Source organism: Pristis pectinata, chromosome 32 (genome assembly GCF_009764475.1).
Source record: "Pristis pectinata isolate sPriPec2 chromosome 32, sPriPec2.1.pri, whole genome shotgun sequence".
NCBI classification, from domain to species: Eukaryota; Metazoa; Chordata; class Chondrichthyes; order Rhinopristiformes; family Pristidae; genus Pristis; species Pristis pectinata.
The window spans coordinates 21,225,554-21,252,451 of NC_067436.1; the positions used below are offsets into that span (position 1 = coordinate 21,225,554).

General features: G+C 46.6%; 2 protein-coding genes across 8 annotated transcripts in view; one reads left to right on the forward strand and one right to left on the reverse strand.

Moving 5' to 3' along the window:
- Positions 1-17,579, forward strand: part of fam189a1 (family with sequence similarity 189 member A1) — a 41,163-nt gene extending 23,584 nt beyond the window's left edge. For both annotated transcript variants that reach the window (XM_052042476.1, XM_052042477.1), the window contains 7 exons: positions 3,897-4,057; positions 6,506-6,641; positions 8,895-8,988; positions 10,686-11,153; positions 13,700-13,777; positions 14,760-15,079; positions 16,284-17,579. In XM_052042476.1, coding sequence (XP_051898436.1) covers positions 3,897-4,057; positions 6,506-6,641; positions 8,895-8,988; positions 10,686-11,153; positions 13,700-13,777; positions 14,760-15,079; positions 16,284-16,466 — 1,440 coding nt within the window. In that variant the 3' untranslated portion in view covers positions 16,467-17,579. The remainder of the gene's footprint in view (positions 1-3,896; positions 4,058-6,505; positions 6,642-8,894; positions 8,989-10,685; positions 11,154-13,699; positions 13,778-14,759; positions 15,080-16,283) is intronic.
- A 192-nt stretch (positions 17,580-17,771) lies between these two features.
- Positions 17,772-26,898, reverse strand: part of apba2b (amyloid beta (A4) precursor protein-binding, family A, member 2b) — a 53,672-nt gene continuing 44,545 nt past the window's right edge. For 3 of the 6 annotated variants that reach the window (XM_052042472.1, XM_052042470.1, XM_052042471.1), the window contains 3 exons: positions 26,377-26,496; positions 18,882-19,022; positions 17,775-18,688 (listed from right to left, as the gene is read on the reverse strand). In XM_052042472.1, coding sequence (XP_051898432.1) covers positions 18,617-18,688; positions 18,882-19,022; positions 26,377-26,496 — 333 coding nt within the window. In that variant the 3' untranslated portion in view covers positions 17,775-18,616. Of the gene's footprint in view, positions 18,689-18,881; positions 19,023-26,376; positions 26,497-26,898 lie in introns of all 6 variants that reach the window. The other 3 variants (XM_052042473.1, XM_052042474.1, XM_052042468.1) reach the window with 3 other exon arrangements.

Genomic DNA, 26,898 nt, shown 5'->3' on the forward strand with positions numbered 1-26,898 from the left:
GTCCAAATACTTGTATATCTGATCTCTCAGAACATCTTCCAATAATTTACCTACTACTGATGTCAGGCTCACCAGCCTGTAATTACCTGGTTGACTTTTAGAGCCTCTTTTAAACAATGAAGCAGCATGAGCTACCCTCCAGTCCTCCAGCACCGCACCCGTGGCTGAGGACGTTTTTAATATATCTGCCAGGGCCCCTTCAATTTCTACACTAGTCTCTCTCAAGGTCCGAAGAAATATCATGTCAGGCTCTGGGGATTTATCTACCTTTATTCGCTGTAAGGCAGCAAGCACCTCCTCCTCTTTAATCTCTATATGTTCCATGACACTACTGCTTGTTTCCTTCCTTCCATATCCACTATGCCAGTTGCCTGAGTAAATACTGGTGCAAAAAAACTGTTTAAGATCTCCCCCATCTCCTGAGGCCCCACACATAGACGACCACTCTGATCTTCTAGGGGACCAATTTTGTCCCTTACTATCCTTTTACTCTTAATACTTGTAGAAACCCTTTAGGTTTACCTTCACATTATCTGCCAGAACAACCTCGTCTTCTTTTTGCCTTCCTGATTTCCTCCCTTAGTATTTTCTTACTTTTTCTATAGTCTTCAAGTACGTCATTTGTTCCTAGTTGCCTATACCTGCTATATATCTCTCTCTTTTTCTTAACCAGATTGCCAATATCCCTTGAAAACCAAGGTTCTGTATGCCTGTTAACTTTAATCCTGGCAGGAACATGCAAACTCTGCACTCTCAAAATTTTGCCTTTGAAGGCCTTCCACTTACTGACCACATCCTTGCCAGAAAACAACTTATCCCAATCCACTCTTCCTAGATCCTTTCTCATTTCCACAAGATTGGCCTTTCCCCAGTATAGTTGCAACAAACGTCTTGTGCTGCAATTGCATTGTTAACATTAATTTTTCTCTCATTTTTGTCTCTGTCAAACTCTCTAATTTTGCAGGCAGTGTTTCAGAGTGGAAAATTGTAGCTATTATATAGTGAGAATTCACCGCTCCTGCAAATCTAATTTGCCATGTTAAAATAAGCTATTGCATCAAACCATTTGACAAGTCGCCTATGCCTAGATTAACTGATTCGGAGAACCATAAAAATTAAGTGTGCAAAGATCCTGTATAACTGATGATTTACTTAATAAATTGTGATACCATGTTAATTTTATGAATGTTCTGTATATAATTTTTTGTCACACCATAAACTGCTGGAAGAATAGGAAAAGTGGGTATAATGCTACATAGAGTAGCTACATAAACAGGTATGAGGTGAGAAGTATTTCAAACTTAAAGATTTCTAAACTGTTAGCAGTGCAGATGTGTGTTGATCGAAGAGAGAGCAAAGTGGAAACTGGTCTAGGGGAAGATGTGCAATCATTTTGTTGGATCAAACAGAAACTGATGTTGTTCTTTGTGAAATGTTTCAAATATCTGAAATTTGTATTAATGTCTAATGAGTACATGCTACTTTTTCTTCAGTAAATTTAATAAACAAATGTTTAAAAAAAGTTAAGAATATAACTGGGTCTTGCGGGAAGGTACTGAGTTGGTGGAGGGCAACTTACGACAGGATAAGACAGGAGCTAAGGGGCGTTGATTGGGAGCAGCTGCTGTCAGACAAGTCCACGTCTGACGTGGGAGTTGTTTAAAGACCAGCTGATCAGAGTTCAGGATCGGCATGTTCCAGTAACGACAAGGATGGGAAGGTAAAGGAACCTTGGATGACCCGAGAGATCCTAAATTTAGTCAGGAAGAAGGAATCATATGTAAGGTTTAGGAAGCTAAAATCAGACTGGGCCCTTGTGGAATATAAAGATAGCAGGAAAGTGCTCAAGCAGGTGATTAGGAAGGCCAAACAGAGCCATTGAATGTCCTTGGTGAGCAGGGTCAAGGAGAATCCTGAGGCATTTTATACTTGTATTGAGAAAAAGAGGATAACTAAGGAGAGGATAGGTCCACTCAGGGATAAAGGAGGGAATTTGCGCTTGGAGTCAAAGAGAGTGGCTGAGGTACTAAGTGAGTACTTTGTGTTGGTATTTACCGAGGAGAAAGATTTGGGGAATAGTGAAAACAGAGTGCAGTATGTAATGTGCTGGGAAATTTTGAGATTAAGGAGGAGGTAGTGCTGGGTCTTCTGAAAAGCATTAAGGTGGATAAGTCCCCAGGGCCTGATGGCAAATATCCCAGAATATTAAAAGAAGCAAGTGAGGAGATTGCTGGGGCTTTGTCAAAGATCTTTGTGTCCTCACGAACAACAGGTGAGGTCCCGGAGGACTGGAGAGTAGCAAATGTTGTGCGTTTGTTCAAGAAGGGAAATAGGGACAATCCAGGTAAATATAGGCCAGTGAGCCTCACGTCAGTACTAGGGAAGCTATTGGAGAGGATGCTGAAGGATAGGATCTGAGCACATTTGGAAAGGCATGACTTAGGGTCAGTCAGCATGGCTTTGGGGCAGGTCATGCCTTACAAACTTGATTGAGTTTTTTGACGAGGTGACAAAGGTGCTTGATGAGGGTAAGGCAGTGGACATTATCTACATGGACTTCAGAAAGGCATTTGATAAGGTCCCTCATGATAGGTTGATTCAGAAGATAAAGATGCATGGGATCCAGGGTGAATTGCAAGTTTGGATTGGGAACTGGTTTGCCCATAGAAGACAGAGAGTAGGGGTGGAAGGCTGTTACTCTGGCTGGAGGTCCCTGACCAGTGGTGTTCTGCATGGATTGGTGCAGGGACCTCTGTTGTTTGTGATATATATCAATGATTTGGATGAAAATGTAGATGGGTGGATTAACAAGTTTTCAGGTGACACCAAGATTGGTGAAGTTGTGGACAGTGTAAAGGACTATCAAAGAATACAGTGGGGTATACATCAGTTACCGATAATGGCAGAAAAGTGGCAGATGGAGTTTAATCTGGGCAAATGTGAGGTGTTGCACTTTGGGAGGTGTTGCACTTTGGGAGATGAAATGAAAGGAGAAAGTATACAGTTAATGGTAGGCTCCTTAATAACATTAAGGTAAAGAGGGATCCTGGGGTCCAAGTCCATAGTTCACTGAAAGTGGCTACACAAGTGGATAAGGTGGTAAAGGAGGCGTATGGCACACTTGCCTTCATTGGTAGGGGTGTTGAGTATAAGAGCAGGGAAGTCATCCTGCAGCTGTATAAAACTTTAGTCAGACCACACCTGGACTATTGTGTGCAGTTCTGGTCACCCCATTATAGGAAGGATGTGGAGAGGGTGCAGAAGAGGCTCACCAGGTTGATGCCTGGATTAGAGAGTATGAGCTATAAGGAAAGGTTGGACAAACTTGGGTTGTTTTCCTTGGACCATCAGAGGCTGAGGGGAGACCTGATAGAGGTTTTCAAAATTATGAGAGGCATAGATAGGGTAGACAGACAGTGTCTTTTCCCCAGGGTAGAAATGTCAAACACCAGAGGACATGCTTTCAAGGTTAGAGGGGGGAAGTTTAAAGGCGATGAGAGGGAAAAGTTTTTTATGCAGAGAATGGTTGGTGCCTGGAATGGGTTACCAGGGGTAGTAGTGGAAGTAGGCAGTTTGGTGGTGTTTGTGGCTTTTAGATAGAGACATGAATATGAATGGAATGGAGGGACGTGGATGATACACAGGAAGAGGACATTTAGTATAAATTGGGATCAAGATCAGCACAACGTCATGGGCCAAATGGCCTGGCCAGTGCTGGACTGTTCTATGGATCATCAGGGCCTTGGGATTTACCAGACTTTGGGCTCATTGATTCCTTTGTACTATTTCTTTACATTTATAAACCAGCACCTCCGATAATTTCAGATCTCATGTGTATGGGTCAGGGACACAGCTGTGTCCTCATTATTGTGCTACTAACTTAACATTGCTCATAGTTTATTCCACAGAGACGGAGAGCTGCAGACTCTGAGTGTGTTGCATCCCCTGGGACATTCCTGCAGCAGCCTCTGGATTTTGATGAGTTTATCTCCCCGATTCCTCCCCCTCCGTACTATCCTCCAGAGTACACCCACAGCCCGGAAAATGAGTCCCAGAGGTGAGTTCTTCTTCACTTCACATTACACTTTACTCACCAGCTGCAGCTCTGTTTATAATTCCTAGTCTCCTCTCTTGTCCAGAAGGTGTTGCCTCTTTATGGGGCAATCTCCATGGGCACAGACAGATTCAATTATTTGACTGTGTGGGAATCATAAACAGGGCTTAGTCTGAGGGCCACAGGTACCACTTCCAATCCTAATCACTGGATAATGCTCAGTACATGTCACCTTAAGGTCAGTTAGTCATAGACTGGTACAGCACAGAAACAGGCCCTTCGGCCCACCATATCCATGCTGACCGATTTGCCCATCTGCACTAATCCCATTTGCCTGCATGAGGTTCCTATCCTTCTATGCCTTGCCTGTTTAAGTATCTATCTACATGTAGGGATCGTATCTGATTTCACCACCTGTGGCTGTATATCCCTCTCTGTCTAAAAATAACATCCTTAGGAAAAAGATTCTATCTACCCTATCTATGCTGCTCATAATTTTATAAACCTCTATCAGGTCACCCCTCAGCCTCCTTTGCTCCAGGGAAAACAGTCCCAGCCTATCCATTTTCTCCTTTTAACAGAAGTGCTCCAATCCTGGTGAATCTCCTCTGCACTCTGTCCAGTGCAGTCACAGTGTGTTCACCAGAACTGCACACAATTCTCCAAGTGCAGCCTAACCAGTGTTTTGTATAGTTGCAACGTGACATCCCCACTCTTATATTCTATGCCCCAACCTACGAAGGCAAGCATGCCACATGCTGTCTTCACCACCCTATCTACCTGTGTGGCCACTTTCAGGGAACTATGACTTTGAATCCCCAGACCTCTCTCTTCATCAGCGGATCTGAGTGCCCGACCATATGTCCTTCTGCTACTCAACTTGCCAAGATGCACCACCCTGCTCTTGTCATTACATTCCACCTCCCACTGCTCCACCCAACCTTCCATCTGATCTATATCCTGCTGTGGCCTTGGACAATTTTCCTCGCTGTCCACAACACCAACCACTTTCATGTCATCTGCAAACTTACTAATTCTACATTCATAGCCAAGTCATTAATATGTACCATGAACAGCAAAGATCCCAGCAACAATCCCTGTGGTACATCACTGGTTACAGGCTTCCAATCAGAGAAGTAAACTTCCTCCCCCACTCTCTGCCTCCTGCTGCCAAGCCAATTATGGATCCAGTTAGCCAGCTCACCTTGCCTTAACCTTTTGGACTAGCCTACCAAGTGGGACCTTGTCAAATGTCTCACCAAAGTCCTACAGGTAACATGTACCACCCTGCCTTCATCAATTTTCTTTGTTATCTCCTCAAAAAACTCATTCAAATTAGGGAGACAGGATTTCCCCTGCACAAAGCCATGCCGACAATCCCTGATCAGCCCTTGCCTTTTCAGATGTACATAAATGCTAGCTCTTGGACTTTCTCCAATAATTTCCCTTCCACCAATGCAAGGCTCATTGGCCTGTGGTTACCCGGCTCATCCCTACTGCCCTTCTTGTTAGTTTTACTTTTGATGTATTACTGCTGGGGGCTACGTCCATTGCTCACTACCCCACTTCAGGGTGGGTATGAGTCAATCATCGTGCAGTTGTGGTTATTCACAGGCCTCGTGCATAAGGGATGGGATTCCTTCCTAAAGGGTGTCAGTGGTGCAGTATGGACTCGTAACAGTCTGACAGGCTTGCCGTCTCTCTGGTTCATTCCCAACCCCTCACCGGTTTACTTGCAGTGTCACAGTTTCTCCACAAAGTGCCTCCAGAGTCAGGCTACACCCCACACAACATTCCTCACAAGAGCACAGAAACAGGCCCTTCAGCCCACCCAGTCCATACTAGCCATCAAGCACCTATTCATACTAATCACATTTTATTCTCCCCACATTCCCATCAACTTTCTCCAGATTCTGTCCCTCTCACACACTAGGGGCAAAGTGTACCTACCGACCTGCACATCTTTGGGATGTGGGAGGAAACCGGAACACCAGGGGGAAATCCACACGGTCACAGGGAGAACATGCAAACTCCACACAGATAGCACCGGAGGTTGGGATTGAACCTGGGTCTCTGGAGCTGTGAGCCAGCGGCTCTACCAATGCGTCACTCTGCTGTACTGAATGCACCTTCTGCCCATTTGACTTGCTGGGACTCCCCTTTCCCTATCCTCCACCAGTACGTTCCCCAGGAGTTCTCTCCCAATCCTTCCAGACTGTTTTGCCAGAAGGAACCTTGGCAGCAGTCCCAAGGGATCTGGTGAGGGGATTGCTGTGCCAGGAATCAGATGTGGGCACAATGACTGTGAGGCCGCTAGCAGTGGGTTGATGGCTGAGGGGGCTCGCTGGTTATGGGTGTGGTAGATGAGGATTCGATGTGGACTGGGTCACTGGTGAGAAGCACAATGGAGTGAGGTTGTTATTTCTCACAATACTTCCTGTTGTTTTTTAGAGGCCTGTGCTTGGATCCCCCTCACCCATCCATCTCTGCCAGGTACAGTGTGGCTATTAACAGCCCCAGCTCCCTCTTCCCAGCCGAGCTGCCTCCCCCGTATGAAGCTGTGGCTCGTCAGACATCAGCAAGTCAGGTGGGAGAATGAAACCTGAACTGTTATTGATTTCATGTTGAAGTGTCTTTCATCAGCCTCCAGTATCAGCTGAACAGGGTCCGAGGAGTTTGGTCAAAGGATAGCTCGCCCCATTGTTGCAGTTGTCCACTTCTTGGGATGTGAATGGATATAGAGAATTTTTTCCTCTTGATTTCACCCCAGGGTGCTGCTGCTCCTGTTACCTCAACCCCTGTTCACCTGTTAAAGTGGACAGTGAGTTTGGGGAGGTCTGCATCCATGGGGCCATGACATCTGTGGACAATCTTCCCCACCAGACGACCACAGAGGTCACTAGACTGTGAGCAGGTGCAGGAATTCTATGGATTTCTCCTGTCCCAATTCGGGGACTGTGATTGAGGCAGAAACCTGGCAGACCATCGTCCACCTTAGTCCGATAAGGTGCTGGCTGCGCAGACGGTGAATGTTTTGGGTCAAAAGCAGCTTTTTGTTTGGCTTTGTGTGAAAATAGCTGAATATTGGATATCTGTGACTCTTAACATTACGTCCTTTCAAAGTAAAATAGACGTTTAATGTATCTGAAGCACTGTGCCCTTCAATAAATACAATTTAAATAATAAATAACAACTGGTAGGACTGTGCTGGTTTTCAGTGGTCAGTCTGTTTGGGTCTCTTGTGGAATCAGAGAAATGAGCAAGGTGCAGACAAACTAAACTTAGTCTGCAGGTTGGAGTGAGGATCGTTTTAGACTTTTAACTTCTAGACGTTTGTTCTAAGCTCCTGTTGACTCATTTCACTTTCCTTGAGTTTGGAGCTTGAGTAACTCAGTATAAATTTATAAGTACTATAGATGCAAGCTTGCTGCATTCAAGAGAGGAGCCCATTAACTAACTGACCCATCAACACTCCTAACTTCAACAGGGAACAGTCCACCTTTCAGTAGAATGTCACCAGCTCTCTGCCACTAAGTTTGTGCATTTATTTCAAGAACACTTGTATCAGAGCATAAACACAATAACTTCTATCTGTGTGGTGCCTTTAATGAACAAAATACCCCAGGGTGCTTCACAGGAACATCATCAGCCTACACATGGTACTGGGCCACATTGGGGCAAAAGATCAAAACATTGGTCAAAAGAGGTAGGTTTTAAGGACTAAGAAACAAACGGCTGGAGGAACTCAATGGGTCAAGCTGCGTCTATGGAGGGAAAGGGTTGGTTGATGTATCAGGCTGAAGCCCTGCATTAGGGATAGTCGACTGATGCAGGGCCTTGACTTGAAACGTCAACTGTCCCTTTCCCTCCACAGATGCAGCTCGACCCACCGAGTTCCTCCAGCAGTTTGTCTTTTACTCCAGATTCTGCAGTCTCTTGTGTCTAGGTTTTAAGGAGTGCCTTAAAGGAGAAAAGGGAAACAGAGAGCTGGAGAGGTTTAGGGAGAGAATTCCAGAGCTCCAAGCCTGGGCAGTGACTTCATGGTATGTGGTGGTGGAGCAATTAAAATCAGAGATGCTTAAGTGGCTGGAGTTAGTGCAGTGACCTTGGGGCTTCTAGGGTTAGATAAGATTGTAGAAAGAGGGAGTGGTGAGACCTGGAGGGGTTTGAAAGCAAGGATAGAATTTGAAAATCGTGGCGTTAGTTACTAGGAGCCAGTGTGGGTCAGCAAGCACAGAGTGAATGGCACAGTGCAGGTCAGGTCACAGATGGCAGGGTTATGGAGAATAGACCAGGAGAGAGTGGCAAGAATAGTTAAGTTCACAGATGAGGACTAGGGGTTGTGGGGGTGGGTGGTGTTGACAAGGGGCAAGCATTGGGAGATGGTGGGGTACTGTGCAGAGACATAGATAGGATGCATTTGTTTGGAGGTCCCATGCCAGAGCCAATGGTGAAAGCTGCTTATTACCATTTTCTCTCTTCACTGTCCCTTGCTGAGGCAAGCATTTCATAATGCTCTCTGCCTCCTCCCTCTCCTCCCCTGTGCTTGTCCAGAGAACATGTGTTTTCTGACCTTGAGATGCTTTACGACCATCCCTGATCTTACGATCGAAGCCCGTGCGGTGACTGATGCTGATGAGTAGGAAGTGACTGCACGGGACAAAGGGTCCGGGGGGCAATGGTATTTAGATGGAGGAGGAGCCCAGGAGAGCCGGTGCCGATGTGCCTTATGTCCTGAGCCCCTCTGTGTTGTGTGAACAGGCTGGACTCTGGCAAGCTCCATTGGTGTTTGGTTATGTGCTGAAGTACTCAGGGACTGTGCTCTTGTGTCCATGTTCAGGGGAGTCTGCTAAGTTACCACAGCTTGGAGACTTCACACATGTCCACTTCCCATCAGAGCGAGAGGAAGACCTCAGCTGCCTTCGGTACACGAGGTACGTGTTATAAATGACAGATTAGTTAAAATAGAAGTTAGTTGTCTTTGCAGCAGGCAGTTCTGGATTTGGAGATTGACCAGGGTACACAGGGCGCCTTGGATAGAGTTTGGAAGAGTCAAAGAGTAGCTTCAGAACCTGGAGCAACAACGTGTTTACACCAAAGGTTAGTTGCTGAGCTGACAGCATGGTCCCTCAGGCAGTGTGTTTATTTCCTGCTGCTGAGACCTCTGTGGTGTGTCACGTCCTCGGGAAAGAACCACGTTCCTCAGCTTTTGAGAGGCCCCTGTGCCAGCTTCCAACCACAGTGTCTGTTCAACCTGGGTTCCTGTTCCTGATTCCCAGCTGGCAATGCTGTGCGTCAGGATCAACTGTGGTTGGATCTGCTGCCTGTCCCCACTCCCCAACGGGTTGGATCTGCTGCCTGTCACCACTCCCCAACAGTAGTTAACCATCGGTGTTTGAACTTGTACCTGGTGAATAGCATGAAGTGTAAGAATGGGGATCCCAAAGCAACAGGAGAGAGTGGGGGGTGGAGACATCCTCTCTCAGCAAGTTTGAAGGTTGATCCATCCATAGCTAATTAATGCACAGCATTGCATAGAGGTAAGGCCAGAAAACTTCAGGAAGCAGCAAAGGATGACGGAAAAATAATCATGAAGGAGAAAATAGATTATCTGAAGAAGCTAGCAAGAAACGTAAAAAAGAGACAGGAAGGGCTTCTACAGGTAGAGAGAGAGGTAGAGAGTAATAATGGGAGGTGTGCAAATCAAAGTGACAAATATTATCTTTATCTGTCCTATGAGACCAGAAACAACCCAATTATAGAAAATCTGGGGGCAGAAGAGAGGGGAACTTAAAATAGTTACTGTCACTAGAGGAAAGTACTAGGTAAACTAATGGGATTAAAGGCTGACATCTGGACCTGGTGGCTTCATCCAGCATCTTAATAAAACAGACTGCAAAGATAGTGGATGCGTTGGTTAAGATTTTCCAAAATTTCCTGGATGTTACAGGCCCATTCAAGAAAGGAGGGAGATAGAAAACAGGAATCTAGGTCAGTTAGCCTAAGATCTGTCATTGGGAAAGCCTTGGAATCCATAATTAAGACATCGGTGGGTGTGTAGAAAATGATAGTACAGTTAGTCAGAGTCCATGTGGGTTTATGAAAGAGAAGTGGAGTCGACAAATTTATTAGAGTTCTATGAGGATGTAACAAAGGGGACCCAGTAGATGTGATGTATTTAGATTTCCAAAGGCATTCGATAAGGTGCAACATAAAGGTTACTGTACAAGGTAAGAGTTCGAGGCACTGGGGGTAATGTGTTAGTGTGGTTTGACTGTCAGAGAACAGAATTGGGATAAGTGGGTTATTTTCAGGTTGGTGAGCTCTGATAAATGTGGTACCACAGAGATCAGTGCTTGGGTTTTAATGATTTATAATTCACGTTAATTACATGAATGAAGAGACCCCTAGTCTATTGTAGCCTGTTCTTTCTAGTTTCTATAACACTATTTGCATTTGGCAAATGAAGGATAATTTAGGATCGTTCACTTCTGTAGAATGAGGGGAAGTATAGATCAGCCTCGATCTTCTCAAATGGTGGAGGAGGCTCGAGGGGCAAACCCCCTCTTGCTCCTGCTTCTTACATTCTTGTGAATGTGTGTAAATGTTCTGCTTCCCTTCACATTGCCAGTGGATAGTGGCTTACTACTGCTATCTGAAGCTGCAGATGTTCCGGAGAACAGCGGTTCGCCTGGGGAGTGTTACTGGGCAGATGGTTGTCCAGGCAATACAAGAGCCATGATTGTCACGTGCCAGTGTGGTACCTGTCCGGAGCCTGCAGCCTGCAGGAATTACAGGACCTTCCTCCAGAGCCCCCACAAGGAAGAGGATGTCACAGCTCCAACACACAGGTGTCCAGGTTGGCATGAGCACCGATTGACCGAGAGAGTCAACACAGTAGTGAGGAAAGTCCAACCACCAGTCCAAGAGCAGGCAACCATTTCATCTCTCAAACAAATTAAAAGCTGCTGTGGATTCTTCAGGCAGTTTCCTTCCCTGCACATCAGTGGGTCTGCCAGAAATGGACAGCAAGCTCGAAGGAAAAGTGGCCAAATATTCCGATCCAGGAGTGATCCTTCCCTCTGTTCCTCCAGAGAAGGTGAACACTTTTATTTAAATAAGTTTAATTCCACCTCTGTTACCGTAAAGGTCATTGATGTTTCATATTGACCTCTGAACGTGCCCAGATCTAAGTTTAGAAATGTCCAATTGACCTCCAGGCTTGACAGCTCTTGAGGAAGAGTCCCAGATTTCCAATATCCCTGGAAAGGCAGGCTGTCATTTCACACTCGTTCCCCGTGTGTTCTGAACCTTCCCCTAAACACAAGAAGTCATTTTTCTCTATTAGCTACCAAATTCTTCATTCACCTAAAAAGGCTCAATAGAATGGAAATAAAATGGGGTGGTGATGTGGAATGGTGGCTCATGAGCATTACTTTCACGTTGTGAATTCACAATCATACCCACAGTGAAAAGCACCCCTGACTTCTCTCTAAAGAAGGAAATCAGGAGGGGCAAAAAGAGGGTACAAGACGGATCTGGCAGGCAGGATTAAGGAAAATTTTGAGAGATTCTATAGGTATATTAAAAGGGAGAAAATGGGTCCCCTTGAAGATCAGCTGGCCATCTGTGTGTGGAGCCACAGGAGATGGGTGGTATTTTTAATGATTAGTTCTCATCAATTTTTACTGTGGAGAAAATGATGGGTGCTAAAGAAATGAGGGAAATGAGCAGTGTTGTCTTAGACCACATATGAATTACCAGGGAGGAGAATTGGTGGCCTTAAAGCACATAAAGGTGGATAAATCCCCAGAGCCTGTCTGAGTGCATCCTTGGACCTTGTGGGAAGCTAGAGAAGAAATTGTGGAGGCCCATGCAGAGATATCTCTTTCATCTTTAGCCACAGGTGAAGTTCCAGAAGACTGGAGGGTGGCTAATATTGTACCATTATTTAAGAAGCCAGGGAACGAAAGGCTGGGTGAGCCTGATTATCAGTGGTGTGTAAGTCACTGGATGTTGTCTATATAGATTTTAGCAAGACCTTTGACAAGGTCCTGCATGGTAGGCTAGTCTGGAAGGTTAGACCACTTGAGATCCAGGGGGAGATAGTGGATCGGATTCATAATTGGCTTGATGGTAGGAAGCAGAGGGTGATGGTCGAAGGTTCTTTCTCGGACTGTAGGCCTGTGACCAGTGGTGTGCCACAGGGGTCAGTGCTGGGACCTTTGTTGTTCATTGTTTATATAAATGATTTGGATGTGAATATACATGGTTAGTAAGTTTGCGGATGAAACTAAAATAGGCGGTGTTGTCGACAGTGAAGAAGGTTATGAAAAGTGACATGGGGATCTTGAGCAGCTGGGTAAGTGAGCTCAGAAATGGCTTTCAAGTCAGATAATTGTGAAATGTTGTATTTTGGGAAGTCAAACCAGGGTAGGACTTGTACAGTGAATGGTCAGGCCCTGGGGAATGTTGTGGAACAGAGGGACCGAGGAGTACAAGCACGAAGTTCACTGAAAGTATCGTCACAGGTAGACAGGGTGGTGAAGAAGGCGTTTGGTATGCTGGCCTTCATCAGTTATGTTGCAGTTGTATAAGATGTTGGTGAGACCGCACTTGGAGTGTTGTGCACAGTTGTGGTTGTTCTGTTATAGGAAAGACAACATTAAACTGGAAAAAGTACAGAGAAGAGTTATAAGGATGCTGCCAGGACTCAAGGGCCTCAGTTATAGGGAGAGTTTGGACAGGCTAGGACTTTATTCCTTGGAATATAGGAGATTAAAGGATGACCTTATAAAGGTGCGTAAAATCATGAGGGGCATAGATAGGGTGAATGCACATAGTCTTTTACCCAGGGAAGGGGAACTAAAAGCTAGAGGGCATGTTTAAGGTGAGGGGGAAAGATTTTAAAGGAACTTGAGGGGCATCTTCTTCATTGCAGAGGGTTGTGAGTATGTGGAATGAGCTGCCAGAGGAAGAGGTTGAGGCAGGTACAATAACAACATTCAAGACATTTGGATAAATACATGGATAGGAGGGGTTTAGAGGGATATGGGCCAAATACGGGCAAATTGCACTAGCTCGGTGGGCACCTTGGTCAGCATGGATGAGTTGGGCCGAAGGGCCTATTTCTATGCTGTATTATTCTGTGACTATACCTGCACACTCCACCTGTTTACCCTGTGTTGTGGAGACAGTGCTGCCTGCTAGGCTGACAGGGCTTCCTTCAGTAGCAAGGTCAGCACGGACAGCATTTACTGACGGTCAGAATATAACAGCCCATTCCGTGACTCGATGGAAATAAGCTGCATGGTCACATCATTGCTGGGGATAAAAATGTGCCAGGGCACAGCACCTGGTGACAACTTCCTCTTGAATAAGTACACACCTCTCCATTGCATTCTCAGGACAGATGCAGAGTAAAGTTCTCTCCCAACTCTCCTGTGAAACTCTCCAAGGGCCTGTTCAGATACAGAGTAAGACTCTCTCTCTCTGCACCAGTCCCAACCTGCAAAGGGCTCTGGTACTGAAACAGTTTGATATTTTTCCACCTCAGCTCCTCCTTGTCTAAGTAATTTTTTTGTGTAAACTTATACTTTATACATCGTGTGTTCAAGATCATTTGACATTTCTTTGGTGTTCAAGGTGAGAAGTATCTTGGTGCAGCCCCAGGAGATGCAGCACAGTCGGTGGTTCCTGGATCACAGACCTCATGTAATGCTGGTAAACATTCAGTCTCATAATCTTCAGCGTGTCTCTGCTGCACCTTGCCCGGGATCTCAGAACAATAAGTGCACAGAGTTTACTGAGCCCATTGTTTTTGTGTAAACACTTTGGAAGAGCTAGAGATATCTCCTTACAGAGGTTGCGGGGAGACATGATGTTCCAAATCATGATGGTGGAAGGATTTTAATAAGAAGATACTGTTCTTCCATTCTGGTAAATCTCTCCTTTGCCTCTTTGAAGGCATTAACACTCGTATAAAATAATATGTTTGGTGAGAGAGTAACTCTCTCTCCAAGGTAACAATTTTGTCTGGTTTGATTGAATAGGGTGTTGGGAGAGAGAAAGGAGCAGAGAATGGGTAAAGACAGAAGGGCCATGGAGAGGCAGAGCTATAGATTGGGTAGTTTATTTGGAATTCTACACCCTGCCCAGAGAAGGAATCCTTTACATGCAACCACTGAGGCAATCAAATCATTTGGATCCTTTCCTCTGTCGTGACTTAGATTGATGTCTGAAATGGGGATGTCCTATGGATGTTCCTAGGGTCACAGGAGGTGGGGGGGGGGGGGGGGGTGGGGGTGGTTGGTGAGGGAGTGGCAGTGACTCATTGTGTAAGGAATATCTGTCCAAACACCAATGGTGACTATTGCTCCATGTCTGACTGTGAGGAAGTGGCAGGTGATTGTTGTGCAATCAAAGACAAAACCAGGAGGGTTGCCCCGGGTCCTACGTAACGCTGGCTGAGAGTCATAGAGATCAAGGGTCATTCTCTGTCTCTGATGGAGAAGACTGCGGGACGGACAGGGGTCACATTTACCACTCGTGTGAAACCTTTAGCCAGGGCTTGTTCTACTTGTGCTGAGCAGAGAATCTCCATTCCCTCCATGCTGGGGCCAGGACCGGCGATCACAGCTCAAATGAAGGTTATGTTTGTGCCTATGGGTGGTTTGCTCACGGACTGTTTCTCCTCGTCCCTCAGCTGCACCCCCTGGACCTTGTTCCCTCACTTGCAGCTGCTCCAAACATTTCCATCCTGTGAACCAGCAGAAGGATGAAGAGAAGGTGGGCAAGTGGATGAAGCAGCAAACCCTGTGGGAAGTCCCCAGCCAGCGACCACATTCCTTCCTCGACTTAACAACCTACAAGGACACAAAAATCCTGGTGGCTAAATTCTTGGAGCATTCAGACTGCAGCCTGCCCCCTGAGGTACAACATGTGGTCAACAGCATCAGGTCTGTCATTAACTTGGATGAGTGGCACATGGAGGAGGCCATTTACAGTGCCAGTGTCAACGATCAGGTGCGTGAGGAACAGCACTTGATGCTTTTTATTGTTCTCGGTCTCTGGTAATTCCTGAATGATCAGAGAATGTTTGCTGTTGATGGTGGCAGGTCTCTTCCTGTCAGTTTGCAGGGATCCCCAGTCAGCAGGCATTTCCCCGGCTTTAAGATGCTAACGTTCCCTGCCATTGCTGAGTTCCCCTGCAGCACAAGTGCGAGGTGCACTGGAATTTTTTGGTGGTGGGGTGGTGAGGCGTGGAGTTCCCCCAGGGGTTACAGGGTTTCTTTGTGTCACACCAGTTCTCTAGTCATAGTCACACAGCACAGAAACAGGCCCTTTGGCCCATCATGTCCGTGCTGACCATCAACTACCATCTGTTTCCTAGTTACTAGCACTTCTTGGCGGTTGTTTGTCAGGACACAAATATTATGAGTATCTGGCTCCACCCCCCTGAGGCAGGGTGCTTCGGATTCTGAACCTCATAGGAGAAAAAAATTCCCCTCAGATTCCCTGTAAATCTTTGCCCTCTAGTGTTAGACACCTCTACAACAGGGAAAAGTTTCCTACTGTATCCCCTCTTGGTCTTCTCTGCTTCAAGGAAAACAAGCCCAGTGTCTCCAGTCTCTCCTCTTAGCATCCAGGCAATCTGCATGGGTAACTCTCCTCTGCACTTTCTCTAGTGTCATGACCAGAACTGTACACAGTGCTCCAGCTGTGACCTAACCAATGTTATATGAAGTTGTACAATGTCACCCTCTGCTCTTGTATTTTGTACCCCCGCTAATCAAGGCAGGTATCCCATATGCCGTCTTCACCACATTATCTGCCTGTGCTGTCACCTTCAGAGATCCTGGAATGTATGACGAGGTCCCGTGGTACTTCGCAGAGCCCTACTATATATATCCAACCTTTATTGGTCCTCCCCAAGTGCATCACCTCGCACCTATCTGGATTAAATGCCACCTCCCATTATTCTGCTTAACTGTATCATCCTGTAGCCAATGACTATCCTTCTCACTATTAGCAGCACAAACAATTGTCACCTCCAAACTACTAATCACAGCTCCTACATTCATAACCAAATCATGTATAGAACAGGGTCAAGGGGCTGCATGAACTCTGAGTTTGCAGTGAGACGTGTCTGCACCGTACCACAGGAGTCAGGTCTGGACCTGGAGTCTGAGGATTTCACGTGGCTTTAACGATCTCTGTATCCCATTAGGTAATGACAAGCTCTCATGATCTGGTGGCTGCGCCGAGACTGCACTTACAGGAAGACCCACATCTCCAGAGCTATGGTGACCTTGGCTCCTCGTCAGTCTCGTGCTACAATCTGCACGGCCGCAGGATTGAAGCAGAGCAGCCTCATGGTTTGATAGGAGTGAGCAGAGAAACCATTCTGTGAGGACATGGGATGGAGGAGACACTGGCCAGGATGGACCCTGGAGCCTTTACAGGAACATGTCTGCTCCTTCAAAATTACCTTGAGTTTATGGTGGTCTGGAACTCAGGATGGATTCTTTCCCAGACTGATGATGCTATCAGAAATACCTCGAACCATTAGTTATGGAGGACGAGTTCTAACCTCTGTGCAGTCTGGGATGGTTCTGCTGCTTGACCCTGTTTCCAAGTGTCATGACCCACCAGGGCTCCACTCTGCTCCTCCCACTGATGTTCAGCACACTGTTTCTGGAGTGGGAGGCAATGAGGATATTCTACATCTCCAGGCCAAGAAGTGTGAGCGCAGTGAATGAGAGGGTCAGTCAACAGTGTAGAGATTACTCCTGAACATTACCGGCAGCTCTTCAAACTGCAACAAAAGTATTAACAATCTGTGCCTGTGAATTAGTCAGTGCCAAAGCTCAAAGTGGGCTGGACCAGTTGACCGTAGTTTCTCCCAGGAGGAACTGAGATAGCCCGTCGTCCAACCAGCCTACAGCCACTTGGTGGCTATGTCCTGCCACTGCCAGCCCCAGAACAGGCGGAAATGACTGATAGAGTTTTCATAATCATAAATCGAATAAAACACCAGCCTGTTGTAACATCCTCTGTTGTGCGCAAGGGAGCAATACTGCAGTTCTGTGCTGCTGCTGGGTGTATTAAATATTACAGGTGACACCCCCCCCCCCCCCCCCCCCGTGTAATGGGGGGAGGGGGTTGCGTTCCTAGAAAATGATCTGTATCAGAATCTTCTGTAACACCAAACTGCATCCTCTGCACACGTGTCAGGAAATGAGTCGGAAAAAAATGGTATTATTTACTTTGTTTAACAAATTCCGTAAATGAATTTTATTCAGTATCTCAAATTTTTGGATAGTGATTTGTGAATTCTGTAAGGGTGAATTTTTGTGAGCCGAACAGCTGTAACACCAGGGTCGCCTGTATTAATACATTTTAGCATTTGCAAAGAAAAAAAATGTAAATTATTAGTTAACCTAATGGCAAATGAATACAAAGCCTTGTGAGCGAGCTCAGTCTGTACAGTTTGACTCTTAGAATATTAAATAAGCTGATTTATTTTTATGCATCTTTCAAATTGTATTGAATCCTGTGGATTAAAGATTAACTTTTGTATGTTATTCCAAACAAACAAATTTGTTGGCATTGGCTCTTCAAAGAATTTTATGCTCAGTGTTCTTACTTCTACTCAGCCTCTCTTTCTGTTCTGTCAACATCACCCCAACCACCCCCTCCGCCCCAATCCCTGGTCCTCTTGTCCCCTCCCTTCCCCTCTGCCAGTAATCATTTCTGGATTTGTTCCATTGATATTTCAACATCAACTGTCATTAACATCTTTTATTTCAAATTCTGTTACTCTACCTTCAGCTTCATACAACAGTCACTAAAACAACTGACTACAGAATCTGCCCTCTTCCAACTGGACCAACAAGGAGGAAAAACAACTAAAATCGAGCCTCTAATGGCAGCTACAACGTTTCAAAATATAAATGGCAGAGACTCTTAAGGTAGCCAACTTGCCCAGCAGCAACAACACACTGCACAAACGAAGGCCAGACCGTGCCTCGTGTCACTGGCGATATACAGCTGAACTGTTGCACACTAACGAGGATAAATATACAAAGGAATCTCCCTGTAAAGAACGAGAGGAGCCAAGAGCTCAGTGTTAACTGGCTGTCAGGTATCTGTGTTCCCATTGCTAACGGTAACAGATTGTCACTGAATGCTCCTCTTTATCGGACACTCAGTTATTTATTGCACATCCACAGCATGTGGCAGTGACATTTGTCTTCATCAATAACTTTGGAAAGAAACTGGGTCTGATTTTATAAAATGCAAAGAATTTTCTTATTTTCCAGCAGAGGGCAGGTGCCGTACAATGCCTCAATGGCAGCGGCCACAGCGTGGTGGGGAGGGAGGGTAGTGACATGCAGACACACAGACTGACAAGACAGAGACACAAGGGACACGCACCGCACACGCACAGGACACGGGAGGAACTGTCATAGTCTTCATTCCACTGATCATCTCATCCTCAAAGAAGTTTCGACAGGTTTCCTGGAAGCTCTTGTTCACTGAGGATGGGGCGGTCCACTCTCAGATGTATAATGGTGTTTCCTGCCCAGTCAAGAGCCTGAACATGGCAGCTGGCATCGTCTTCATGTGAATCTACGGTTATTTAAAATTAAGCAATTAAAATCTGCAATTTTTTTTCAAATTCATTCACCCATCTGAAATGTGGGGAGGGACGGGGAGAGGAATCAAGGAGGTGGAAGAAGAAAAGGAGCTGGGAGGGAAGGGAATCAAGGATGAGGAAATGGAAGAGGGGATATCAAAGTTACCTTCAACCAGGGGTTCTTACCTCACCCACTGAATTGGACAGGGCCTGGACAATCTTCTCATGGGCTGTAGCCACAACACTCTGCCCATTGATCTCGATGATGCGATGACCCACTCTGACTCCACCGCGTTCCGCGATACCACCTCGCATCAAGCTACAAATCTGTAACAATAACAGTCATCAATCACTGCCAAGGCCATCCCTGCTCAGACAGTTCCACCTAATGTTCCCAGCTGTGCGAGGAGGACCAAACACACTGCTGTACACATCCTGATCTCTCCAGCCCCTCAGTTCCTAATCACAGAGATTGGAGTTACCTTGCATTGCGGTGAATGACATACACAGAGGAACATCCACGGGAGAAGGTTCAGCACAGGCTGACTGGTGCCCAAGTGGAGATCTTTCTGCAGCTGAGTTCAATTAATGGAACAGTCAGTGTTGGAGTCTGAAGCTAGGAGAAAATGAATTTCTCCATCTACTGAAGAGAGGGAGGTACTTCTAAACTGTGAGAACACGTGGTTGAGATCTTGGATTCTGCGAGAGCTCAGATAATTTTTTTTTGAACTGTCATGAGGGGAAGAAAGGGCCAGAAGACCCAGGGCAGGGTTGGCTAATTCTGTAAAGAGCACTTGTGTTTATTTCATTGTACCAGTGAAGCTCCCTCCTCTGCCATCTGTCTAGTCCAGAAGAGGTAGAGATGTCCAGGGAGTAGGATAGTTTTGTTTGTATCAATCAGAAGCAGAGCTTGGATGAGATGGAAACAGCAAGTCCAAGGAGAACAAGAACCAAAGACACTGTTTCTGGTACTCTAGCTCCACCCACCTTGGTGACCATTTCCCCCACACCCAGCCTCCTCTCCTCCCCTAAATATCTATTTAGGAAACCAGGTTACATTTTACAGACCCTGCTGAAGTGCTGGGCTTTGAACTAGGGTGGCATAAGTTCCTGGACCCCCTAGCCAACCCAGTTTCTCTGTGGACAACACCCTCTTGCACTGGTAGAACAGCCGCCGCTTGCTGCTCCTTCACTTCTTAAAACTGTGAACATCAAAGCACGGCCACAAGTGTTACATCCACTCAATGTGGTAGCGGAGGCCTGTCAGGCAACATTCATCTCTCCAGATCTGTCCTGTCAGGACGCAGCAGATTTATGGTAGGACAACCAAATGGCTTACGAACTGACATTGACCACCACCAGCTCTCAACAGGCAGATCCCTGGGGACTTTGCGAGCTCACTATGGAGCTCCTGTGGAAACTGTGATGACCTTCCATCAGGACCTTTCGCCCTAACTCTTATCCAATGAAAGGTCATCAACCTGCAACCTTGTGTGTCTTCCATCAGATGCTGCCTGATCTGCTGAGTGTTTTAGTACTGTAGAACTAATAAGAAACTGTTCAACCTGTGGCACCTACATTCCAGCATGAAGGTCACCCCAGCCTCAGTAGTCAAGCTTCAGTATGCAGACACTATTTGGTTTGTGTGCACTCAGAGGCTAAGCCGTCATCAAGTTGTCCAGTGAGGCATTCAAGAGGATGGTCCTGACACTCAACATGCGCATGGCAAAGCCTTTCTACCAACCTGTCCCAGCTGCACTACTCTGTTCTCCGACAACAAAGGGTCAGGGTGAGACTCCGGAAAATGTGGCTATCAAGGACCACTTCCCAGCAGAGGCAAGCATCAATAAAAGTGACGACTGCTTTCACTGCACCAGCACAGCCATTGGCCGATTGAGTAAAAGAGTGATGAAGATCAAGACCTCAAATTTCACAAAACTCATGGTCTACTGGGCGGCAGGAATCTCTCTCCCCCAATGCCCTTCTGAGACCTGACTACATACAGTGGCGTGCAAAAGTTTGGGCACCCCTGGTCAAAATTTCTGTTACTGTGAATAGCTAAGCGAGTAAAAGATGACCTGATTTCCAAAAGGCATAAAATTAAAGATGACATATTTCTTTAATATTTTAAGCAAGATTACTTTTTATTTCTATCTTTTATGGTTTCAAAATAACAAAAAAGGAAAAGGGCCCAATGCAAAAGTTTGGGCACCCTGCATGGTCAATACTTAGTAACACCCCCTTTGGAAAGTATCACAGCTTGTAAATGCTTTCTGCAGCCAGCTAAGAGTCTTTCAATTCTTGTTTGGGGGATTTTTGCCCATTCTTCCTTGCAAAAGGCTTCTAGTTCTGTGAGATCCTTGGGCCGTCTTGCATACACTGCTCTTTTGAGGTCTATCCACAGATTTCCTATGATTTTTAGGTCGGGGGACTGTGAGGGCCGTGGCAAAACCTTCAGCTTGTGCCTCTTGAGGTAGTCCATCGTGGATTTTGAGGTGTGTTTAGGATTGTTATCCTGTTGTAGAAGCCATCCTTTTTTCATCTTCAGCTTTTTTTTTTTACAGACTGTGTGATGTTTGCTTCCAGAATTTGCTGGTATTTAATTGAATTCATTTTTCCCTCTACCAGTGAAATGTTTCCCATGCCACTGGCTGCAACACAAGCCCAAAGCATGACTGAATCACCCCCATGGTTAACAGTTGGAGAGGTGTTCTTTTCATGAAATTCTGCACCCTTTTTTCTCCAAACTTTCCTGCATCCTCACCACAAAATTCAGCATCAGAAGTTTGCAAAGGAACATCTAAACAAGCCTGATGCATTTTAGAAACAAGTCCTGTGGACGGATGAAGTTAAAATAGAAGTTTTTGGCCGCAATGCGCAAAGGTATGTTTGGAGAAAAACGGGTGCAGATTTCTGATGAAAAGAACACTTCTCCAACTGTTAAGCATGGGGGTGGAATGATCATGCTTTGGGCTTGTGTTGCAGCCAGTGGCAAGAATATTAAAGAAACATCTCATCTTTAACTTCATGCCTTTTGGAAATCAGGTCATCTTTTACTCGCTTATCTATTCACAGTAACAGAAATTTTGACCAGGGGTGCCCAAACGTTTGCATGCCACTGTATATCAGGCACTAGAAAGATGCAATCACATTGTCCCCATAAAATCCCCTTCACTGGGAAGGTCTACGAACCGATGTCCATGCTGAGGACACCACCCCCAGCATCAAGGCCCTGATTACAATCAGACAGCTCCGTTGAGCAGGCCACATTGCTCAGGCGCCTGACATCAGACTCCCCGAGCAGACAACCATTCTGAGCTCTGACACAGGAACCGATTACAGAATCAACAGAGGAAGAGATTCAAGGACATGCTCAAACCCTCCTTGAAGAAATGCCACATCCCCTCTGGCCCACACCCACTCAAGGTGAAGGAGCGTTTGGCACTGAGAACCTTCATGTCACCAAGTTCATGCATAAGCAGTGGAAGGAGCCACTGCCTCACAAACTGCCCACCCACCACCTTGTCAACCACCTCCTGCCCAACTTGTGGAAGAAACTGAAGTAGAAACAAGTCATCTTCAACCCTGATGGACAGTCTAAGAAGAATTTCCAGCATTTTCTATTCCAATCGCAGATTACAAAAATCTTCGCTTAAACTATGTCTTCTCCCCTGGACATCATACTGGCCCACGTGATCCACTCTAAGTTGTCCTGGCCGGTCCATTCAGGACAATATCCATCTGGTCTGATACCTAATCAGCCATTTACAGTGGGTTGGTCTGTCTTTCCATCCCTTGACCAAGAGCAGGCGTTTGACAAGATGGGTCATGAACACCTCTCCAGGACTGTGCAAGTGTTTGCATTTGCACCACATTTTGTGGCCCTGGTCTGACATCTGCACACTGCCACAGAGTGTCTCAATGCAGTTGACAGGTTCTTGACAGCTCTCCTTTGCTTTGAGAGAGAACTCCCGTCCAATTAATTCCATCTGCGTGGAGCCATTCCTGTTGTAGGAGGAGGAGGTTGGCAGGTGTCTCCGCATGGACAGGTGGTCCTCCAGCTTACACCAATAACGTGCTTCTCATAGTCACAGATCCCGGTGACCAGCAGAGGATGAGTAAATACCAGCAGGTCTTTTCCATCACATCCTCCACAAAGGTCAACTGGGAGAAATATTCCGGACTCTCAGCAGGGCCACACCCCTCTCTGTCTGCTGGTTTACCCGAGCCCCATCCAGGAACCTAGCTGGCAAACTTGCAGGAGTTGGAGGCGAGAGCCACTACACAACTCGGGTGCTGGTCAGGACTACTGAGTGCTTTCCTGCAGGAACTGAGTGCCCATCATAAACCAAGGAACGCAGGAATATAAGAAAAGGAGCAGTAGGCCACTTGGCCCCTCAAGCCTGTCCCATTGTTCAATATGATCATGGCTGATCTGCTCCAGGCTGCAACCCTTCTGTCCCAGTTCACCAAAACGCTGAATTCCCTGAGCTTTCAAACATGAAAGATCATTCCTATCTCCTCTTTAAATCCCCCCAGTAATCCAGCCTCCACAACCCTCCAGCAGAGAGTCTCAGAGATTCACCACCTTCTGCCAGAAAAAATTCCTACTCACCTCAGTGTGACTGCCCCGTTATCTTGTAGCCATGGCCCTCATTTGAGACTCTCTCACTAGTGGAAACCGGTGACCCTAATGCTGTGATACCAGTTGGTTACTTTGGCCCCACCCTTATTTTAGATCCAGAGAAAGCTGGTAGATTTCTGCGAGACAAGAGGAATCAGTAGGTCTCTGCCTAAGTTTCTCAATGGATGGCAGTCAGTTGCTGCTGTAAGCCCCTACCTGGGTTGTCTTTCAGTCTTCAGACCCTGAAGTTCCACAGATGTTGATACTTCTCTGCCACAGCAATGTCTCCAAGATGACACACAGCTCCCACTGGCAGCTCTCTGAGGGAGTTGTCCTTCCAGAGTTGTGCTCCCCCACTGACAGAGGACAGACCAAACCACTCAACCACAGGGTTTGTGGCCAAAGCTTCCAGGAGCCCTCAAGTTGGTCCCACACACTAAGCCATCTCTCAGAAATGCGCCCTGTGCTATTCCACACCGCATAGCGAGGTTTCCTGTAGGGGCTCCCACACTGTTCCTCGCCCTCATCCACCAGCTGATAGAGAGGGGGTCACCAGTGGATGGCTCTTCATGGAGGACTCCTCCCCCTCTGGGGCCGGGGGTGGGGGGTGAGTGTGGCACAAAGCCATCAAAAGCAGAGTCATAGATCCTGGACGAGACCAGCTGTGATTCCAGCCTGTATGTGTTCGTATATTTGGAATGTGGAAGGTTGATTATTTAACGGGCGGGGGGGGGTTACTCCTCGAGTTCCAGTTGCTTCTGACCTGGTTATGATAGAACTTTATAAAACACTGGTCAGGCCACAGCTGGAGCACAGTGGGCAGTTCTGGTCACCACACTACAGGAAGGATGTGACTGCACTGGAGAAGGTGCAGAGGGAACTCACCAGGGTGTTGCCTGGGATGCAGCATTTCAGTTATGAGGAGAGACTGGAGAGGCCGAGTCTGTTTTTCTTAGAGCGGAGGAGGTGGGGGGGATCTGATAGAGACTCACAAAACTATGAGGGACACAGTTGAAACTGAGAGTAGGAAACTTTTCCCCATAGTAGAGGTGTCTAAAACTAGAGAGCATAGGCTTAGGGTCAGAGGTAAAAGGGTTAAATGGGATACGAGGAAGTACTTTTAACCCAGAGAGTGGTTGGAATACATTGCTTGAGGCAGAGATTCCCACAGATGAGCACCAATTGCCACAGAAGGCTACAAACCAAGTGTTGGTAAATGAGATCAGTACAGATGAGTAGTGGGTGGTCAAAGGGCTCTGTGCTCTGTGATAAAGAGATTGGGATTGCAAAGTAACAAACCTCTTGTGTTGCTTCTGCTCATGGTACCAACTTCGTACTTCCTATAGTATCCTTACCTTGTCCCACACTGTAGATCCAATCTGCTCACACAATGGTGCAGCCTACCACTGCCACTTCCTGGTCATTTACTACAATACAGACAGGCTGAAACAACTTCATCACTCAGTCCTGAAGGGTCTCGACCCAAAACATCGACTGACCATTTCCCTCCATAGATGCTGCCTGCAGTTTGTTCCTCCAGCAGTTAGTGCATGATGTGTCCCCACAAATATCATTTAGAGATATCATGCATTCCTGACAACCATCACACAGATTGATCAATAGGAAATAAATCAGTCACAACAGCACTTACTGTCAGGATAGAAACACCCACACTATTCGGGAACCACAGAGAGTCAGGAACAGCACAGGATGGTTTGGGAAAAATGTTGTTACAGAGGAGAACAGAGGGAGCAGCTCACTGAGCGAGAGGCTGCTCGGAGGGAGTCACTGAGGGAGCGTCGCATTGTGGGAGGGGCAGTACAGAGAAGCACTGTACAATCAGGGAGAACTGTTGGAAAGGCTGCACTGCGGGAGTGCCTCACTCTTAGAGAGGAAGTATCTTTTGAAGGGAGATCAGTTGTGGGCTTTTATTTTTGGGAGCTTACAGTCAGGGTATGGGTCCTCAGCCATGGCAGGGGCATGTTATCTGGTCACGAAGCTGTACAGCACAGAAACAAACACTTCAGCCCACCCCATCTAGGCTAACCATAAGCCTCTCCATGCCAATCCCATTTGCCTGCATTAGGCCTGTATCCCTCTACACCTTTCCTATCCAAGTACCTGCTCCAATATCTTTTAATACCAGAGTGGTGGGTGCCTGGAATGTGCTGCCAGGGGTGGGGGTGGAGGCAGATACAATAGAGGTGTTTAAGATGCTCTTAGACAGGCACATGGATGTGCAGAGAATGGAGGGAGATGGACAATAATGCAGGAGGGATTAGTTTAGTGAGGCGTTTAACTACTAAGTGTAATTAGTTTGGCACAACATTGTGGGCTGAAGTGTCTGTTACTGTGCTGTACTGTTCTATAAACATTGTAATTGTATACGCCTCCACCTCAGCTCGTTCCAGATAACCAGCACACTCTGTGTGAAAAACTTACCCTTACGATCTTTGCATTTCTCCCCTCACCTTAAACCTGTGCCCTCTATGGTTCTGGACTCCCCTGCCCTGGGAAAAAGATTCTGATTTTCTATATTATTCATGCCCCACATCATTTTATACATCTCCAAAAAGTCATCCCTCAGCCTCGTACGTTCCAGTGAAAATAAACCCAACCTATCCAATCTCTCCTTGGAACTATAGCCCTCCATTCCAGGCAACATCCTGCTGAATCTCTCCAGCACTCTCTCTACATCCTTCCTTTCTCTACACCACATCCTTCCTGTAGTGCGGTGACCAGAACTGTATACAATACTCTGTGCGGCCTGACCAACGATTTGTACAGCTGCAACGTGAGGTCCGATGGGAGTCATGACCCAGGTGAGATTTGCTGCAGGGAGTTGTAGAGCAAAACAGCACAGAAACATCTCCCTATAACTCAGTCCAGAGTCCTGGCACCATCCTCATAAATCTTCTCTGACATCTTGTACAACTGCAACATAACATCCCAATTCCTGTACTCAGTGCCCTAACTGATGAAGGCCAGTGTGCCAGACGCCCTCACCGCCCAGTCTACCTGTGACGGCACTTTGCAGGGTGATTCCCTGATACTCACAATGCCGTTCTGGACGCTGAAGCCCAGCTGGTACTTGAGATCGGGCCGTTTTATCAGCACGGTGGTGACTGGAGGGCAGCTCACAATGTTCAGCTTCACCTGAACCTGGTTCTTCAATCCCTGCGAACAAGACACCTTATTAAAGCTCACACACCGTGGCACCAACCGGGGTGAAGCAGCACGAGTTACATACCACCCTGTCCGCACCTAGGAAGCAACATGTCTTGCCTGTGTCTGGCAGCAAGCAGGTGGGTGCATGCGTGAGGGAGCACACGTTCAGGTGTGTGAGAGTGGGAAGTGTGTGGGACTGTGGAGTGAGCTGTATACCAGCAGTGTTTTAGTGTGTTGGGGGTGTGAACAGGATTAAATTCAATGTGGGTGCCATACAGATGGGAGCAAGGAGCTGGGAACACTCCAGACCTGGGGCACTGGGCAGGTGGAGCTCAGCCCATGTCAAGGACCAGGGTACCTGTGACAGATGATGCCACATCACCCCGCGGCCCAGACTGCACTCTCCGACCG